Source organism: Cynara cardunculus (genome assembly GCF_001531365.2).
Source record: "Cynara cardunculus var. scolymus isolate 2C chromosome LG 13, CcrdV1, whole genome shotgun sequence".
In the NCBI taxonomy this organism is placed as follows: Eukaryota; Viridiplantae; Streptophyta; class Magnoliopsida; order Asterales; family Asteraceae; genus Cynara; species Cynara cardunculus.
In genome coordinates this window covers 11,017,530-11,031,942 of record NC_037540.1, presented here as the reverse complement: position 1 = coordinate 11,031,942, position 14,413 = coordinate 11,017,530, and the positions used below count along the sequence as shown (strand labels likewise).

At 31.4% G+C, this 14,413-nt stretch overlaps 1 protein-coding gene across 1 annotated transcript; it reads right to left on the bottom strand.

Annotated features, from left to right (window-relative positions):
* Positions 1 to 12,366: 12,366 nt before the first annotated feature.
* On the bottom strand, positions 12,367 to 14,039 carry LOC112524593 (aquaporin PIP2-2-like). The gene is made up of 4 exons (XM_025134485.1): positions 13,658 to 14,039; positions 13,070 to 13,365; positions 12,822 to 12,962; positions 12,367 to 12,743 (listed from the first exon to the last, which is right to left on the bottom strand). The coding sequence occupies exons 1-4, from the start codon at positions 13,980 to 13,982 to the stop codon at positions 12,624 to 12,626; spliced, it is 882 nt and encodes a 293-aa protein (XP_024990253.1). The 5' UTR covers positions 13,983 to 14,039; the 3' UTR covers positions 12,367 to 12,623.
* Between the last annotated feature and the right edge of the window lie 374 nt (positions 14,040 to 14,413).

Here is a 14,413-nt window from a genome sequence, read left to right as displayed (position 1 = left end):
CTATATTTAAATGTTACACTACAACAAAATTGAGTTTATAGGACCCCTAAAATGTCTAAGGGGCCGTTTACCTAAACACTTATCCGGTAAGTGTTTACCGGTAAAATTCAACACTATCAATTACTTACCGAGTAAGATTTGAGTCCACCAAAACAACATTATATGTAATAATTTACCCAGTAAGCGCTAACCGTGGTAAGAGTCGTCGCCATCACTTACCGGGTAAGACTCTTGGTCCTTGTCTTCGCTCTTACCGGGTAAGATTCTTGGTCCTTGACATATTCACCCGGTAAGGTAATGCAACTTGGTAAGCGCTTACCCAGATAAGCATTTGGTAAACGCCCCCTAAATGTCTTAATAGGTTACTTTATAGAACTTAATTTTATTGAATAAAACTATAAGTCGTCTTATCCAAAAAATGTTACAATAGGTTTATACGACGTTTTTGGACATTTCAAAAATTTTCTACGGCGTTTTTGTTATAAAGTGTTGTATTAGTTATTTTATAAACATTTCCTATAAACCTATCTTTTTATAAAATACTTGTTTTTATAATACACTTTTTTCAAATAGTATCGTATCAAATAACTAATACAATATTTTTTATTATAAAAAGCGTCTTACATAACTTGTTAAACGTTCAAAAACATTTTATAAACCTATTATAACACTTTTAGATATGACGTTTTATACTTTATTTTCATTAATTTAAAGACTATAAAACATTTTATTAAGACGATTATATATTTTAGACGTGGTCTAAACCCAATTTTATTGCAGCCTCATTAATTTACTTGAAGCTTAATTCATACGTTTGAAATGTCGTTTAACAAACATGATCTTTAGACTACACCATTTCTTGCCATAGCCCTATAGACCAAGCAATAAAACATTTAAGAGGGGTTCAAAACCATGTCGTTTTTGGTCCCCACGTTATCATGATGTGAATTATTTATCGTTTAAAATTCCAAGATGTTTTCGTATTTGTTTGTTTGATAAAATGATATCGTTTTACTCCAAATCAATATAAAAAATAATAATAGGTTGTTTTATTTATTGAGTTCTGTAATGTAACCTAATTAAAATGTCAAAAACAAATAACTCTGGGTAGTGAAAAAAGCCAATTTATCGAGTTCGTTTACTAAGTGCTTACTTGGTAAGTGTTTATTGAATAAAATTTCTGATAGATGAACATGACAAGGGCCAAGAATCTTACCGAGTAAGAGCAATAAGAAGAATGAAAAGTCTTACTCAATAAATGAAGGTGACGACTCAAATCAATAACATTATCTGTCAACATGAAAATGTAATCATTGATTCATAAAATTCATCAAACATGATCAATTAATGCAAGACAATATTTTTATATTCTATAAACAAAAATAATCGATTCAAACTTAATATTTATTATTGTAGTTACATTTAAAACAAACAGCTATATAGCAGAAGGGGTGGCGTTTCTTTCACGTGTCAAACACATAAACTGATAATATAAAGGAACAATTCAGGTTTAAAACTATCGACACATTTTTGTTCTAGAAGGACGAATTTTATCTATTCGAATGTGTGTTTACAATCAAATACAAACTATGAAAATGTCAGAAACCATATAAGTCAGTTTCAACTGTTCATCTTGTCTAATCAATATAGTTTTTACAAATATATTGATTGTTTCTTGATATAAAGTTTTGATCACAATTAATAAACTTTAATTATCTTTCATAAATATTGAAATCACAATAAATGAATCTTCATCATTTTCATAAATATTTTAATTCATTTGTTTGTATTGTTTGCAATCTTTGCATGGTTCGTATTTGATTGATCATATATATATATATATATATAGAGAGAGAGAGAGAGAGAGAAACTTGAGATTATGTGAGATCATTTTTTCACTTAAAAGTTAAACTTCACAGTAAAATACCGTGAAAGTAACATTTACAGTGACTTTGTTGTTAAAGTTTGGATTTCTTTTATCTTCGTAATGTTTTGTTGTAAAGTACCAGGTGTAAAAATGTAATCTCATAGACCTTACAAATACATGTCGGTCTCACGTGAACCATCTCTCTCTTTCTCTCGCTCTCTCTCTCTCTCTCTCTCTCTATATATATATATATATATATGTATAAAAGATGATATACTAGAATGATATAAATTAATTAATTACTAAATATATCAAAACCGTGATACTAAAAGTAAATAAACTTGTGCAAGGACTAAAGGATAACAAAGATTTCTGCAGCTTTATATCTTGGTTACCGTTTGATGTCACGATCAACCCAAAAATTGATGAGCTTATGAAAATGATCACAAAAATAAGTGGAAAATCATATAAAGACAAACCTGAATGCATGATTCGGTTATCACATCCAATACCAAACAAATGGAACAAAGAAAATGACACACCATTGGAGGCTTGGGCCCTGCTCCATTAGGATGAATGGTTTATATATTACATAAATCAAAACCCAAGTTTGTTTGTTTCTTTAGTAGGACCTCTTCGGCCCAACCCATGGTCTGGATTGTTGGTAAGTAGCGATGATTTGAATTAAAGCCAGTTGGATTCAACGCTGTGTTTTATATTGATACGTGTACGATAGAGGTTCCCAAGTTTCATGGTCTCATAGTTGTCGCAGGTCGAGTTTCCATTGTATAGTAACACTGGTGATGGAACTATATCTTTGACTTTGTCTATTTCGTTTTTAATTTATTGATTTTGATATCAAGTTTGAGAATTAGTCGTTTCAGTTGGACAATTAAGATGAGGTTTTAATTGTGGGGTTTCGTTTAATTCGTGGGATTAATGTTGGGATGTAATTTAATTAATTTATATATATTGGTTTGATAAATAATATAGTAATTAAGGAGGTGACATGATGATGATGATAGACATATATGGGGGTAAAGCAATGTGTTTGTGGATATATGTATGCAAAATGAGGTAATTGAAAGCATGCAAAAGAATAAATGCATTTTGGCCATTTTGGTGATTGATGGGATGCATTGATTGCACGCATCTACAATCATTAATGTTTGTCATCAATACAACAAAACCCTAAAGCTGTCACTTTTATTTTCCATTAATTCCACGCTGGCATTCCAATCCAAATAAACAATTGATTTTCATATTTTAATTAAAGTGAATCAACATTGGTAATGGTGGTCCTTATGATTTTTTCAAAGATTTATTTAAAATATTATAAGCTTTTAAATTCTTAATATTCAGGGTCTTTAAAATTAACTAAAAAGGTATTCGTGCAATGTAACGAGATACATTTTTATTTTAATATTTTATTTTATTCTTTATCTCAGTCGATGTTATAATATGGTCTTATGTGATTTTGAAAAAACGATGATATTTTTATTTTAAAATAAAATATAAATTTGACAAAAATATGTCAATATTAGTATGAAATTAACTATTCAAAAATCCTATTTTTTGTGTAATTTTTTAATTCATTTTTTTATTATAATTTAATTTAGGTAGTAATTTATATTTGGTTTAATAATATAATTTGTTTATAAAGATAATAATTAATTATTTTGTTAGAACTCGATAATTATTCTAATTATGTTTTAGATTTTTTATATTTTAAATGAGTTGTTTATCATCTATTTGATTATGTTTGTCCGCAGTTATACGATTTTAAACATCGAGTTTTAATAAGTTATACGTATGCATAATTTACTTGTAATCTTAAATTTTAAGTAACATGCATTAATATACAATACTTTATGCATAAAAAATAATTTTTAATTTTTTTTGTCAAATGTTTTATAATATAGTATAAATATTATTAATTAGTAATTTATTAAGGGTTAATGAGTCTTAGAGTATAAGAACCAAAAGTGTAACTCTCTAATTGTGATACACGTCTTTTTTTAATTATTAAATATAATTTGTATTTTCCATCGTAAATCAAATTTCTCAAATTATAGTATATATCTATACTATATTATAAAGCATTTGACAAAAATTCTTAAAAACTATTTTTTATGCGTAAAGTACTGTTTATTAATGCATATTACTTAAAACTCAAGATTACAAGTAGATTGTGCATAAGTACAACTTATTAAAGCTCTATAAAAAAATTATATTATTAAACCAAATATAAATTACTTCGTTATTGTACATAAATTAAATTATAAAAAAAATTGAATTAAAAAATTACACAAAAAAATGAGGAATTTCAAATAGTTAATTTGATACTAATATCRATATATTTTTGTCAAATTTTTATAATATCTTCAAACATATATTTATTCAAAAATAAAAACATCATCGCTTTCTCAAAATCACATAAAGTCATATTATAACATCGACTGAGATGAAAAATAAAATGAAATATTAAAATCACGATGTATCTCGTTGCATTACGCGAGTACGCTTCTAGTTAAATATAAAAAAGTTTATTTATTTAAAACCTATTTAGTTGACAAAATGACACTCGTTAGAAAACTTCAAGTTTAAAAAAAATCAAGAGAAATTTACATATCTTTTAGCCTGGACATTGAAATATGCAAGTAAAATATTGTAAATTAAGTATGGTTAACATAACATTATTAATATATAGTTAAACTACAAAATATAATTAAAATAATAACAAATACAAATTATAAATTAAGATTAAAAAAACTTATTATTCAAACAATTAAGAAAAACTATTGCAAAATTCTAAACAACTATAAAAAAAATGTATATTGTTAAAGAAATATAGAAAGTTGCCGTATATTAATGTTTTTTTTTCCAAGAACCATATGAAATCTTTCAAGTTATTACGTTTTTAATAATATTTTGATTATTATTTCAATTTAATTGTTGTAGTTTATTCATAACTATTTGATAATTCAGTTTATTGATATCTTACAATATTTGAACGTTTAAAACATGGTTATTTTTTCATTATAAAAAAATTAATTTATCTTAACGAACAAATTTTAATATATAATTATCTCATATTAACCATATTTAACATGCAATACTTTATTTACATATTTCAATGTTCAACCCATAAGATATATGAATTTCTCTTGATTTTCTAAACTCGAGAATTTCTAATGTAAAAGTCATTTTGTCAATTCAATGGGTTTTTTAAAATAAATATAATCTTTTATTTAATATATATTCTAATTTAATAAATTTGATTTGCGATTGGTATATAAAATATTTTTAATAAAAAGATGTAAATCACAATTAAGTTTGAGTGAATTACCCTTTTGGTCCCTGTAGTCTTTTCAAAGACCAATTAGTCATTTGTAACAGTTACTAACTGACAATGTTAACTCTAATGATCCTAAGTATAGTGAAATTGAAAAATTAGGATCCATCAAGTGTGTGTTTTTCATAGCGTGAGAAAGGATCTAGACGTACTAGAGAGAAGCTGTTCCAAATTAGTTGCTAGATATTTTCTAACGTTCCACAACAATTTTGAACTACAAAAAGAAAAAATTACTTTATTTATAGTTGAGATGACAGTTGAGACGGTTAAGCTTGAGTAATTTAGATCTGCCACGTGTACTTCATTAACTGTCATCAATTAATACAGATTCATCTAATACTCTCAGTTCAAAAGCCTTTGAACTTGGTCTTCAGAAATTCAGACTTTCATCTTCATGTAATTTGGCTTTAGATTCAGTAGCCTCTGAACTACATCCAAAGCTTCTGAATCTTCACCATGCTTGTAATTTCTTTGACATTTGTTCTTCAATACTTTTACGTCAAAGAATTGGAGTAGATGGTTTGTTCTAGAAATCAAATCCAAATCTTGAGTAAATCGTAGGGACGACCAATGTAATTCACTCTATTAGTTATTTATTTAGACGATATTAAAAAGAACATAATAATGATCAGAATGACGATATTTACAAAACCATAATGACTGATTAGTTTGTTTTCTGTCAGAAACGTCATTCAACTGTAAGTCATTGAGTACCCCTCACATGATAATATATTTTAATTCTTTTCTGTCAAAACCATGTGACAGTTACTCAAACGACTTGCACTTGAACAATGTTATCGAACTCAAAAAACTAAAATTATATAGTGATCAAAATTATAAAAAAGTAATTGTATTAAAAATATTTTAATTATTTTATTATAAACAAATAACAAAATAATATAATTTTTTTTATCTATTAACGTTTTTAACAAAAAATATATAGTTTTATTAAATTGAAAAGAAAAAGATACTAAAAATGAAACCAAAAATTATATTGAATAAATCAAAAAGACTAAAATGCCCTAACTTAAGAAGTTTTAACATATTTAGTCTCAGTGACGACAACAATAATAAAGTACAAATCATAGGGATGAAAATCGTAATTCAAAATCATCGGGACGAAAATCGCTATCTTTCTCAAACTACAAGGATGAAAATAGTAAATTACCCTAAAAATTTCATGGATTCCAAAGAAATCGCAAAAACTCGTTTGATAGATTAATTGTGGTCTCATGCTGATACCAAATCGGAATTAAATTCCACATTTATATGCATCTAATAATTGAGATGAGGTTTAAAATTCCATAAAAAAGAATATGTATTAAAGATATTCCATTAACTATATTTTGTAGAGCGCCTAGTAACCCAACTCCAAAAACAGATGTGTCGAGACAAAATCGTGACAGAAAAGTCAAAATAGAGACTCCCGCGACTTCAGACACGATCTAAGCCGCCGGGACAGTTGGGTAACTCTCTTGAACCCGATACAAAAGCTTTTGTGGCTTCCTACGCGGACTCATCTATGGGGAAAACCCTTGAATTATTGGACGTCTAACAAAAAGACCCACGACCAACCCTGCGACTTAAGCTGCATGGCTAGTGGCGCACGTGCACCTGGGCGACTCCTTGTTCTGATTGATTTCCTGTTTCCCTGCATTTCCTTTGATTCTATCCTAAATAAGTTTAGCTTTATCTTAATTATTTTAATTGTTTCTTAGCTAGTCTAGAATTCTTTCACTTTATTTAAACCTTTTTAGCCTGATGTTTGAATCAGATCATCAAGTTATCAATAAAGCCTTCTTTTAGTTTTCTGAAGTACATTTGAGTTCTTACGATTGTAAGCTTCTTAGCCTTTGGGATTAGACACTTGTCAACCCATTATCGTTTCCTACCGCATCAATTGGTATCAAACACATATTTTCTGTCTCATCACCTTTGTGACGGCAGATCAGCAACCCCTTACTAGAGCATATCTTGATGGGATTGGCTTTTACTGCAACCCTCACCACTCTAGCCACAACGTTTGAAAATCATATCAACGCCAACAACAATGAATGATAGAGGATAGACATGCAAGAAGATTGAAATCGATCATCACATGGTAGCCGACACAATCAAACCGTCAATTCAAGTTCCAAATCAGAATCCGAGGAAGAAGCCGAATCACCCCGTAAAGATCCGATTACCGCATGAAAGCTAACAGTCCCTACTTCTATGAAACCATGAGGGTATAGGAGTACTTAGATTGGTAAATTGAAGTCGACTGTTTCTTTGACGTCATGGAAGTGTCGAGTCACAAGCAAATCAAGATGGCTGCTTTTCATCTAAAAAGCACCACCGCTGTTTGGTGGGACAAATATACATCATTTTTCTTTTCAGTTACATCATTTACAATTATTTTTCAATTTAAACCTTTATTCAAGACCTTTATTTTTTATTACATCATTTTCTTTTCAACTATACAATTATTGTATCCACATTTTATTAGTTTTAACAAATTACTTTATTAAAAAGATTTTACCAATTCCTTAAAATTGATACCAATATTGAATATTTGTTATTTTATTTTAACTTTATTTTAAATTTAAAACATTATAAAAACAATTTATTTGGATATAAATAAAACATAAAAAACAATTTATTTGGATATAAATAAAACATAAATACATAAATTTTCATTCAAATAGACAAAATACAGAATACAATAAGTTGATAAAACGAAGCATCAAACTAAAATCATTATCTGAGGGTATTACAATACCAAATTAAATAAAATTACAAGTTTTATAACGAATTAAATCTTGGTTGGGAATTTTGACAATTTCTTTGATTATGACCAGGTTGGTGGCATAGTCCACATAATTTTAAATGTTCTTAACTTAATTGATTTTACACAGTTTTAACGAGTAATTAAAATCATGTTGGTTTGATTACACACAATATTTACACAACATTTCTTAATTTGATCTTACACAAATTTTGAACTTTTTACGTTGATTTGATTTTACACAATTTTAAACATTTTGAAACAAATTGATCTTAGACATTTTAAACATAATAGCTGAGTAAATTTTATACATAAATTAAAATAATACAAATGCAAATATTGGTATCAACTATATATTTACAAGAATTAAACTTATACAAAATATAATAAAATTGTAAACCAAAATAAATAAAATAAAGGGGTGTCCTCAAAAGTATTGATGAGATATTTTTTATAAAATAAAATTGTTAAATACAATAAATTAATTTTATTTATATATTTAAAAATAGTTAAATTTATACCAAAAATATATGACAAGGGTATAATATAATAACTAAAAATAAGGAAAAGGTGTAATTGATTATTGTTATTATATTAAAACGGGTTGAATTCAAAATAATTGTAGGTACTATCATCCTAATTTTGCAAAATAAATTAAAATTACTTTATTTTTACAAAAGCAATTTAAAAACTACTCTATTAAAAAAAAAAAAAAAAAAAACTCGACCATTGATAATTTACACCTTTTAGCCTAATGTTTGAATTAGATCGTCAAGTTATCAATAAAGCCTTCTTTTATTTTTCTGAAGTACATTTGAGTTCTTACGATTGTAAGCCTCTTAGCCTTTGGGATTAGACGCTTCTCAACCCATTATCGTTTTCTACTGCATTAATTAGTATCAAACATATATTTTATGTCTCTTTACCTTTGCTAAGACAAATCAACAACCCCTTACTAGAGCATATCTTCATTGATCACAACGGCTTTTACCGCAACCCTCACCACTCTGGCCACAACCTTCGCAAATCAGATCAATGCCAACAACAATGAATGACGAAGGAGGGATATGCAAGAAGATTGAAATCGACCATCACATGGTGGCCAACACAATCGAACCATCAATTCAAGTTCTGAATCAAAATCCAAGGAGGAAGCCGAACCACCCCGTAACGATCCGACTACCGCATGAAAGCTGACAGTCCCTACTTCTATGAAAGTATGAGGGTAAAGGAGTTCTTAGATTGGTAAATCAAGGTCGACTGTTCCTTTGACGTCATGGAAGTGTAAAGTCACAAGCAAATCAAGATGGTTGTTTTTCATCTAAAAAGAAGCACCGCAGTTTGGTGGGACAAACTGGTGGTACAACGCCAAAGACACTGAAAGAAACATTGAAGTCTTGGCGGCGAATGAAACAATTGATGATGGAAAGATTTCTTTATGGAGATTACAAGCACATCCTCTACAAGATGTATCTTGAATGTTCCTAAGGTGCAAGACCAATAACTGAATACACAACTGAATTCTTGCGGCTCTCCGAACGGAATGAAATCCGTGAGACAAAATGTCAGAAAGTTGCACCGTATATCAGCAAGTTAAGGAGCTCCATTCAAAAGAAAACTGGACCCCAAATAGTGTGGACCGTGAGGAAGCATCAAGCCTGGCCATGAAGGTCGAATTAATGGAGAAATCCATATAAGTCTCATCCTATTCGTAGGTATCCTTCCCAAATTCCCACTGAAAATTCCAATTCATCACTTGATAAAGGAAAAGGTGTGCCAACTTTGGAATTCAGTTACAAAGAAATTCAACAAGAAACTTTCGGGTTTAGTTTTTTCTTTATGCGAGGTTTGATTTTCTCCCCTACGTTTGTTGTTGGCGCTACCTTGGATACGCCCTTATCCAGAGGAGAGGTGAATGGAGAAACTGAGCATAACTCCACAAGATTCCAATCCCCCGAGAGACGAAACAATATCGGCCCTCAAAACAAGTCTACCACAGCAAACCGATCAATAATATGCTAAATCAACGGGACTCAAATGCCACCATTGTGGACAACTAGATCATCGATGCAATTAATGTAGCAACCAGAGAACCGTCGGATTTGTAGACAGTGAAAAAAGTGGAAAATATGGTGTATATGAAAGGGGTCGAGTTTGTGGAAGAAGAGTTTGAAGAAAAAGTCAACATCTTATTACAAGGGTTCTTCTATCTCCAAAAGAGGAAGGTCAAAGGAAGAATCTTTCTTAGACATATTGTTCAATCAACAAAAAAGTTTGCAACTTGATCGTCGATAATCGGAGTTGTGAAAATCTAGTCTCCAAAAGACTAGTAAACCATCTTGGTCTACCAACTCAACCACATGATGCACCATACTCACTTGGATGCATCAAGAAAGGACCTCAATTTCATGTAACCCAGGTTTGCAAGGTTCCCTTATCTATAGGCAAACACTACAAGGAATAAGTCTTTTGTGACGTTCTTGACATGGATGCATGCCACATCTTGCTTGGTCGACCATGGCAATTCGACAATGGTATCACCTACAAAGGAAGAGAAAATGTGGTGATTTCCAATGGGGGGACCACAAGATCTGAATGGCACCCGTTCCCTATTTTGACAAGCTCTAGAAAAGAAAGGTGAGAACTTTCTAATTATTTCTAATGAACAACTTCTTGAAGATGCTTTCAAAGAGTCCCAAGTCTTTTGTCCAATGGTTAAGAGTGCTTATCTTATGTTTCATATCATGGACTTTAGCTTGTAACTCTTTGTCATTTTGTTTTTCACAGAGGTCTGTTGCCCATTTGTGCACCGTAATAATTTTGTATCATTTGGTTCTTGAAAATGAGAGTGGAAGAGTAGATCAAAGGTAGTGTATTATCACAATGTAAAGGTAACATCCTTTATCTTTGTCAGTTCTTAAACTTTGAATGTTGCCTTTTAATCTATCTTTCTTAAGCTCCTCTCACATATGATTATATGTATACATTACATATTGTCATACTTAAAACAGTACACCATACGCCATTTTTTTAATAAAACGTTTTCCTTATAGTTGAATTTGTATTTTCTTGATTGAGTTTGAATCTAATTGTAATTTATATCACGTATTTAACCATCATTTGGAGCATAACAGATGGATTTTTTAAGTACGCCAAACACCATTTTTTAGAACTTGTGGTCTCTTTAATATTCTTGTGTGCTCTATGACAACTCATGACTCACAAACATCCTAAAAATTCTTCATATGTATTGAAAGTAATATTCAGAGGCATGACATCAATTGCTTTTTATCCATTTTCACATTCTAAATAATTTCGTTTATTCAAATTTTATATCACTTTACATTGTACGAGTATATAACTATATGCTTGAGAAATTTTTGACAATTTCATTTGGTTACTCTTTTTAATCATTTCATCAAGATGTTGTAACATCACTTTCCTTTCTTCCCGTTCTTGCTTCTTATAAACGAACCCAACTATGTGATTCATTTGGTAGAAGTGAATTCATACCTTACGTTATGGTTTATATTCGTTCCAATTTTACATCCTGCTACATTGCAACGGGTACACAAGAAGACCTCTGTATACAAAAATGCGTAAATACTTCTACACTTTAAAACAATTAGCTCGTAATAAAAATTAGAATAAATAAAAATAAATATATTAGTGTTTATCAACAATTTGTAGTTATCGCTTAAAGGTAGCTGAAATCTTCAAATATTTCTTATGTCGATGCTTCCAATGTTGATAATGATGTGATAATGTGATTTTGCTATGATAATTATGTAATAGTGCTTTGATAAGTTAACAGAAGACTTCTTATGATGTGATTTTTGTTGTGATAATGATGTAATAATATTGTAATAAATCAAGAACCAGTAATGATCACATGCACAATCATCAATTTTGTCTGATTATTATGTGATTTACAACTTTTTTTTCCTCGTAATGTGTGTGTGCAAAGCCCACTAGCACACTTACTAACCTCAAAAGTTTCGCTTGGTTTCAAAACTATTACCTACATCAAACAAGTTCTAACAGGAAGGTGTTCCGTTTACCCAATTGTTTATCCGGTAATCGTTTATCGATAGAAGTCAACACTATGATTTATTTTGACTTGTAAGATTTTAGTATATTAAAATATCAAATGCAACAATTTAGTGGGTTAGCGCTTATTTGGATAAGAGTCGTCATCCTCACTTACTGGATAAGACTCTCCATCATTCTCATCGTTCTTACCCGATAAGATTCTTGCTCATTCTCATGTTCATCCAATAAAGAAATTTATCCGATAAGTATTTACAACTGCCTTAAGAACTACATATCATACCATGCTCTTTTTCTCATAATAAATTAAAAAATCCCTTAAATAATGAAAAAGATGAGCAATAATTTGAATAGATTCAAAGCTTTAAGCGACAACGTACAATGACACGAGGGATACAACCCCCCTCTAAAAAGCATTTACATTGCACTTCCATGGCTGCCATCAGTCGATCTTGAACAAATTCCAAGACCTAAAACCCACATACTTACACACACACACACACACACACAAACATTTTAAATACTCCAAGTTTTCATGAAATTAAAACGAAACGAAACGAGGGTTTTCCCTAAAGATCCAAATCTCAAACATGGGTACTGCTTCTGAAAGATCCAAGGGCTTTCGCTGCACCTGCTTTCAAGACGAATTCGTGATAGAAGGCTGCAATGGCTGCACCGATGAAAGGTCCGACCCAGAATATCCACTGCAAAATCCATTCACAAAACAGTAAGCCACCATTAATTAATTCTTTTATATATTAATTAAGATAGCTAAAACTCACTTGATCATCCCAAGCTTTCTCCTTGTTGTAAATGACAGCTGCTCCAAAACTCCTCGCCGGATTGATACCAGTTCCGGTGATCGGAATCGTGGCTAAGTGAACCATGAACACAGCAAACCCAATGGGTAGAGGTGCTAACACCTGTGTTAATTTCACGAAATATAACCAAGTCATTTATCGAGCTAATTGATTATCACAAATTAATGGTAAATTAACTATGAGGGAATAATTAACAGTATGGTTAATACCGGAATATGGGAGTCTCGGGCATTCCTCTTGGGATCGGTGGCAGAGAAGACGGTGTAGACGAGAACGAAAGTGCCGATGATCTCAGCACCCAACCCAGTGCCTTTGTTGTAGCCTTCAGCTAGCTCGTTAGCACCACCGCCATAATTGTTGTAGTAAGTCTTGTGGAAAGCCTTGACTAAGCCGACACCACATATGGCTCCTAAGCACTGAGCCACCATGTACAAGATGGCTCGGAGCGATGAGACCTTCCGAGCCAGAAACAGACCAAAGGTCACAGCTGGGTTAATGTGACCACCTGCACATTCATCCAAATATTTATTGCTCATGTCCTTTGTGAATTATGTAACAAATCCAGTAGGACCACCAAAGCACCTAAATTTCGGTCAAAAATGTTAAGATTTTTTAGGATTTTAAAAACTTCAAGTTGGGATTTACGACGTTTTTGTCACTGAACCAAAAAGAAATTAAAACGTATTGCAATAATAGTGACCACACCACACACACCTCTAAATTATTTGCATCAGAAATGAACACTAGCTGTGGTTTGCAAGACTTGAAAGAAAAGAAAATAGGTGGTGAAAACTCACCGGAGATGCCGGCGGTGCAGTAAACGAGAACGAAGATCATGCCACCAAAGGCCCAAGCAATACCAAGGATTCCGACGCCATCGCACGGGTTAGTTCCCACCTTATCTATGTCTGTCTGGCTCTTGTAACCAATAACAGTCAAGACGGTAATGTAAAGGAAGAGAAGGGTGGCGACGAACTCAGCGATGAGAGCTCTGTAGAACGACCACTTGGTCAATTCTTTTGGGTCGAGAAACGCCACCGGCGGTGGGTCGTGGTAGTCCTTCCCGGAAGCCGGCTCCTGCTCCTGCTCCTGCTCCGGACCTGTCACCGGTTCTTTCGTCATGTTTGTAGAGAGAGAAAGATGAGTCTTGAAGAGAGAGAGATGCAGCGATGTGGTGGTGGTAGAGTGGTAGAATGAGGATGGAGAAGAGTGTATATAAAGGAAAGGGATGATAAGGATTGAGGAAGGGTTGGAATTGTACAAAGAATATATTTAGAAGGGGCATTTTTGTAACCTACGAGGAAGACATTCGGGTCCTAATGAAATTTCGTTTTGGCCGATCCTATTTACATTATTACCCCACCACCTTCTCCTGTTTTCTTATTTTAGCCACTACATTTCATCTATTTTATAATTTAATGGCCAAGTGTTACCAGCAATATTTTTTGAAGAAAAAACGGTAACTTGAGTTTGTAGACCAGCTTACATACATCGACTAATCTTATAATACCCGTCAAATATATATGTGTGTGTGTGTATATATATATATATAT

What these genes read in the sequence shown, in the direction of transcription:
- LOC112524593 (XM_025134485.1), bottom strand. Translation starts at nt 13,982, where the DNA reads ATGACGAAAGAACCGGTGACAGGTCCGGAGCAGGAGCAGGAGCAGGAG. An exon ending in CTGCACCGCCGGCATCTCCG is followed by an intron (nt 13,366 to 13,657) that starts GTGAGTTTTCAC and finishes ATGAATGTGCAG; the next exon opens with GTGGTCACATTAACCCAGCT. An exon ending in CCCGAGACTCCCATATTCCG is followed by an intron (nt 12,963 to 13,069) that starts GTATTAACCATA and finishes AAATTAACACAG; the next exon opens with GTGTTAGCACCTCTACCCAT.